The sequence below is a fragment of the Merops nubicus genome, unplaced genomic scaffold (genome assembly GCF_000691845.1).
Source record: "Merops nubicus isolate BGI_N331 unplaced genomic scaffold, ASM69184v1 scaffold24493, whole genome shotgun sequence".
Lineage (NCBI taxonomy): Eukaryota > Metazoa > Chordata > Aves > Coraciiformes > Meropidae > Merops > Merops nubicus.
This window is the reverse complement of record NW_008599935.1, coordinates 1,000-6,565: the sequence shown is the minus strand read 5'-3', so window position 1 is coordinate 6,565 and position 5,566 is coordinate 1,000. Positions and strand designations below refer to the sequence as shown.

General features: G+C 56.3%; 1 protein-coding gene across 1 annotated transcript in view; it reads left to right on the top strand.

Moving 5' to 3' along the window:
* Nucleotides 1-706, top strand: part of PTPN7 (protein tyrosine phosphatase, non-receptor type 7) — an 8,028-nt gene extending 7,322 nt beyond the window's left edge. Inside the window, exons 8-9 of the mRNA XM_008937563.1 lie at nucleotides 1-95; nucleotides 591-706. The exon at nucleotides 1-95 is cut by the window's left edge and continues 31 nt beyond it. Coding sequence (XP_008935811.1) covers nucleotides 1-95; nucleotides 591-684 — 189 coding nt within the window. The 3' untranslated portion in view covers nucleotides 685-706. The remainder of the gene's footprint in view (nucleotides 96-590) is intronic.
* The last annotated feature ends 4,860 nt before the right edge of the window (nucleotides 707-5,566 follow it).

The following is a 5,566-nucleotide window of genomic DNA, read 5'->3' as shown; positions in this document are numbered from 1 at the left end:
GGCTGCTTCATCGCCACCAGGATGGGCTGCCAGCAGCTGAGGGACCAGGGGCAGGTGGACATCCTGGGCATCGTCTGTCGGCTCCGCATGGACAGGTGGGGGCTCTCCGGGGGTCCCCTGGGGTGCCTGGCAGGAGGGATGCCAGAGGGACCTGGGCGTGGGCAGCGGGAGGATTTTGGGTGGGAAGCAGAAGGGTTGCTGGAAGATGCAGATGTGTCCAGAGCAGATGATTCCCCAGGGCTGGGCTGGGGTTGCTGCCAGGGCTGTGGTAGCTCTGGGGACCCGAGGAGATGAGAGCAGCTCTGGAGCTGGCAGCTCTGGACCTTCCAGCTCAGCCACCAAAGCCAGAATCACTCCATTTTGCCTCTTTTCAAGAAGTGCTGATAAAAATGAGAGCCAAATCAGTTGCTCATTTGCATTTGGAGCAGCCTAGCAATGCTCTGAGCCCAAATACTCTTTGGGCAGCTCTGGCACCTGTTTCAGAGGTACATGGAGATTGTGGGCAAAGCAGGAACGTTTGTGCCCAGGGAGCTGGGGATGGGGCTGTGGGCTTTGGAGAGGTGCCAGTGGGTCCTGCCTTTCCCTTGCAGAGGTGGGATGATCCAGACGAGCGAGCAGTACCAGTTCCTCCACCACACACTAGCTCTCTATGCTTCCCAGCTGCCCGAGGTGGGAAGCCACTAGCCACTGGGCTGCTGGCTCCCCGTCCTGACCTGCCCTGCACCAGCCTTGGGGATACCTCCACCTTGGGGATACCTCCACCTTGGGGATACCTCCACCAACACCCCTGCTGCTGCCAGGCCCCAGAGCAGCAGCACCAGCATCCCTCAGGATGAGCAGAGCTGAGCAAACCCACGGGACTGGGGCCTCGTGACCCTGGGGATGAGCAAGGTTTGGTGGGTTCACACGGATTCAGGGAGTGCTGGAGGTGGCTGCTGCTGCTGCTGCTGGCTCCAGGCAGATTTCAGCCCTGGAAAGAAGTCCTGGCTTTCAAAACGTGCAGTGTTATATCCTCAACCAGAAGAGCAAGCTGCATGGAGGAGCTGAAGCTGGGTGAGCAGCAGGAGCATGGTTTGCCTTTTAGCTGCACAGAAATGTTTATCCTGTTAGATGCAGAGCTGGTAGAATTACCCTGCAAATAAACAGCCTCTCCCCTGGCTGGCTAAGGTCTGTGGGGAGGGGCTGAGCTTGCCCCAAGCATGTGCTGCAGTGCTCTTCTTGCTAAAGATCCACCTTGGTGACTGGGTACAAAAGGTGCACAGTTGGTTGCCTTCGTTGTGTGACTTCTCTTCCTCTCCACCTTCAGCCAACACCTTCTCAACAGCCTTAAAGTCCAGGAGACTCCTCAGGGTGTCTGCAGTTCTGCAAGCCCTGTGTCCCCAGCTGCCTTTTGTCACATGAGGTTTTGCATCCTTGGGTCTTTGCTGAAATCAGACCACAATAATATTTGGGTTGTGCTGGGGAGAAAAAAAATAAGAAGAAAAGGGAAAAGAGGCTGAGAGAGTTGGGGTTGTTCAGCCTGGAGAAGTCTCTGGGAGGAGCTTCTTGCAGCCTTCTAGTATCTGAAGGGGGCCTACAGGAAAGCTGGGGAAGGACTTTTTACAGGGGTTTGTAGTGATGGGATGTGGGGCAAGGGGTTCAGTCTGGAAGAAGGGAGATTTAGATTAGAAATTAAGAAGCAGTTGTTCACTCTGAGGGTGGTGAGACACTGGAACAAGCTGCCCAAAGAAGCTGTGGATGCTCCATCCCTGGAGGTGTTCAAGCCCAGGCTGGATGGGGCCTTGAGTCACCTGCTCTAGTGGGAGATGTCCCTGCCCATGGCAGGGGGGGTGGAACCAGAGGATCTTTAAGGTCCCTTCCCACCCAAACCCTTCTATGATTCTATAGGAAACATTTTGACACAAACCATGGAGATGGAAATATTCTGTAAAACATCTTAAAGCCATTCAGAACTGACTTGCCTCAGCTCCCCGAGCACCCCAAGATCAGGATGGTGTCGATGGACCTCCCTCCACCACTCTGTGGGTCCCCAAAATGCAGTTGAGTGGCTGCCTGATGGTTTTGCCCTAATGCCTGTTGCTCTCTGGCTCTCCTGGGAGGAGAAATGATGGAATAAAAAGAGAAGTTTTGTCCTTCACTCTGCAGTTGTCCTGACTTGTCGTCAGTCTGGCAGCCCAGGAGTGGGGTCCTCAGGCCTGTGCAGACCAGGCATGTCCCACTGGGCAAAAATACCCAATATTACAGGAGCTGCCATGTCTTGCTGAGCCCTGGTAGTCCCTGCTAGTTCTCATCTGCTTGCAGAGTACCTGCCAGGGTGCTTGTAGCACAATAAAGCCACGTTGAGCATCTGCTCACTGCAAGGAGCAAACAATGTCTCACAGAGTGGGTGGAAGAGGGGCAGAGTCTGAGATACCCTTTGCTAGCACAGCCCCAGGAACAAACCCACTCCCTGCTCCCACAGCAGGAACATGCCCAGATTTGAAGGAACATCCTTCCACTTAGGGCATCTGGGTCACCCCTGTGACCTGAAGGTCCAAGCATGGCTCAGGACTTTGTCTTCTCCATTCGTTTTATGCCACACTGGACTTGGGTGCTGTGTCTGAAGCCACCAATAGAAGTTTTGAGTTCACCTCAGACAGGCTCTGCTCAGCTGGCCCACAGTGTCCTTCCCAACCTGTCCTCCCCACGTTGCCATCAGGCAGGGGAGCTTGACGAGCCTGCAGACTGCACCAGGGCACAGCCTTTCCCTGGGCTCCAGGACAGCAGGACTTGCACCATTTTTCTCATGCTTTCAGTTTATCATCCTGAGCAGAGTCGTCAGGGCAGATCTGCAGCACGAGCTGTGCTGAGGGTCTCCCAGGGAATGCAGGAGCCCTGGCTGGGCGTGGGGTGTTGTCACCCCCTCTCACATCCCCCCCCTGGCTGCTGGGAGCTTTGCCACTTCATCTCTCTGCTGCAGATTATGATCAGTTAAGCATTTTTCCTGCCTTTCAATCTCAATTCCTGCCAGCTCTGTCTGCTCAGGACCCTTCCCAGGCCATGACATGGTGCTATCTGAGTATCTCTCCATTCTCTTGGGGTTTATTTCCCAAGCACTCCTCGGGGCTGGGCTGGGCTGTTGGGTGTTCTTGCCAAACCCACCCTGGGGCTCAGCTGATGCTGGGGTGGAGGTGTGTTGGTCTGGCCTGGCTGTGGCAGGTGTATACCTGTCTCCTGGTCAGCTGCTTCACCCTGTCCATAAAGACCACGGCGTGCCCAGCAGGCAAAGGAAAGGAATCCCCACAAAGCCTCACGTCTCCCCGTGCCCTGGGCTGAGATTCAGCCCCTGAGCTTGGCCAGGGATTTCAGCACAGCCAAAACTGCTCCTGTTCCTCGTTCCTGCCACACCCCCCTAACACCCTGGTGTGGACCCAGCTCTTTTTCCTCCTCGTGGCGTTTCTGTGCTTTGCTGGAGGTGCAGCCCAGGCAACCAGCTTGGGTACTGGGGGCCCTGGGCTGCAGACTCCTCTGACCACCTCCCCAGGAGGCCAGGTCCTGCCTAGGGTTCAGGAAAAGTGCTTTCTCCACATGACTATAGTTTTGGCCTGGGCTTTCCCATGCTGGTGAATCCATTTCCTACCCTTGTGACAACTCACCAGGCTGGAGGTGGTGGATGGGAGGAAAAAACCATGGTGGCCACATGGTGCAGCAGGCATTGCTGGTGGCAAGGAGTCCCAGGGTGATCCAAATGCAGCTGATGGAGAGTGCCAGTGCATCCCATCCATCCCATTCATCCCACCAAACCCAGCACACCACGCCCCAGCAGGGCACCTCTTTGGGCACCTCCTTGGGAGAGCAGGGCGTGGGGGTAGGATGTGCCAAAATCTCACATTTGGGGTATTCAGGGCATGATTTGACATTTAAAGGGCAGCACTGAGGTCCTAGGAGCTCCTGGAGGCCCCATGAGAGCACCAACAGCAAGTGGGACCCTGCAGAGGGTCCACCCAGCAGCACCTCACCCAACAGCAGAGGGAGGGGTTGACCCAGTGCCTGGGAGCACCAGGGATGTGTGGGGCATGGGAGGGACACCCCTTTGTGCTGCTGTTTGGTAACCCCCTGGTTAAACCAGAGACAGGGGAACACGAAGAATAAGCCACCTTGACATGGCCACAGCCCTGAAAATTGAGGTTCTTTGAGGAGCTTGGTTGAGCAACCACATCAAAACCTTCTGGGAATTTCAAATATGCCCTTGTCTGGAGAGGTCCTGGGGCCCTGCTGGCTCTTGCACTCTGCCCAGTGCCACCCCCCGGCGTGGAGATCAGGGGGTGACACGATGGGGACAGCCCTGCAGGGGGGCAGCCATGGGATCTGCCTCGAGCACCCCCGTGTGTCCCACCACAGCTCTTCTGTGGGGCACAGAGCCTGGGACCCAGTTCAGACCAGTGGGAAGCTGCCAGTTGCCTCCAGACCTGCCAGGGCTGGCGTGGGACTCTTCCCTCCTGGGGGATGAAGGACACGGGGAGGGGTGCAGGGGGCTGGTCCTTGAGTGGTCTTTTTGTTCATTTGCTTGTGTCTCCCAGCGTGGGGTTGGACTTGCCCAGGTCCCACCTCTGCTGTGAGGGGTGGGCTTTGTCTGCCAGGAGCCAGCCTCTGCCCACAGCTCAAGTGCCAGAGGTATTTTGGGTGGGAAACTGCAAACTGGTGTGGGGACATTCCCTGGCCTGGAATCTCTTAAGGGAAAAAAATAACAAACAAAACGTTTTCAGGCAGAAATTACACACAAGAACTGGGGGATGATGAGTTATTCACTGGTATGAGGAGGACCTACAAGGATGGAGTAGCTCCAGAAAGCAATGATGCTCCTTGGGCCTCCCTTTGCTCTCTCCAGCAACTGCTGGAATAAAGCTCCTGCCTCATCACCCAAGCACAAGGGAGTCACAAATGCCCCCATGTGCCAGCCCTAACTTTAGGACTGGCTCAAATCCAGCCTGGATGTCGTTGAGCCTTGCCCCAAGCACTCAGCATCAACCTGGAAGGGCCAAGCAGGAGCCACCAGAGCACGGGAGAAGCTCAGCATCTCCTTGTGCCCCAGCAGAGCATAGCTGGGGGGAAATAATGGGGTTTGGAGGCTGCAGGGCCCAAAATGGTCTCTAAAGACCAGCAGGTCTTTACAAAGTGAGGTCTTTGCAGCCTCACAGCAGGTTGTATGAGTGTCTTGCAGAAAGGTCCCTTGAGGAAGTTGTGCCTTTGGCCTGTGTCTCGTTCTGCACGTGTTCAACTGCTCATCAGCCCTTGTGGCGTTGCTCTGGGCTCCTGGCTCTGCAGAGTCCTTGTCCTGAGGAATCAAAGGGTGAAATTATGGAGCCATGTCAAACTGAGGCCCAAGGGCAAAGCACCAGCTCACAGCCCAGCCTCCAAGTCCCCAAAACCGCTGGCTGTGGCAGGGTGACAACAGCAGTTGCTCCCCCACGAGGGGCACCCCACGAGGTCCCCGTCGTACCCCCGGGGTCCCCTCCACCACCTGTGGGCCTGCACCTCCAGGTGACCCTCACCCCACCCTTTGGTGCCCCTGAGGTCCCTGCTTGGA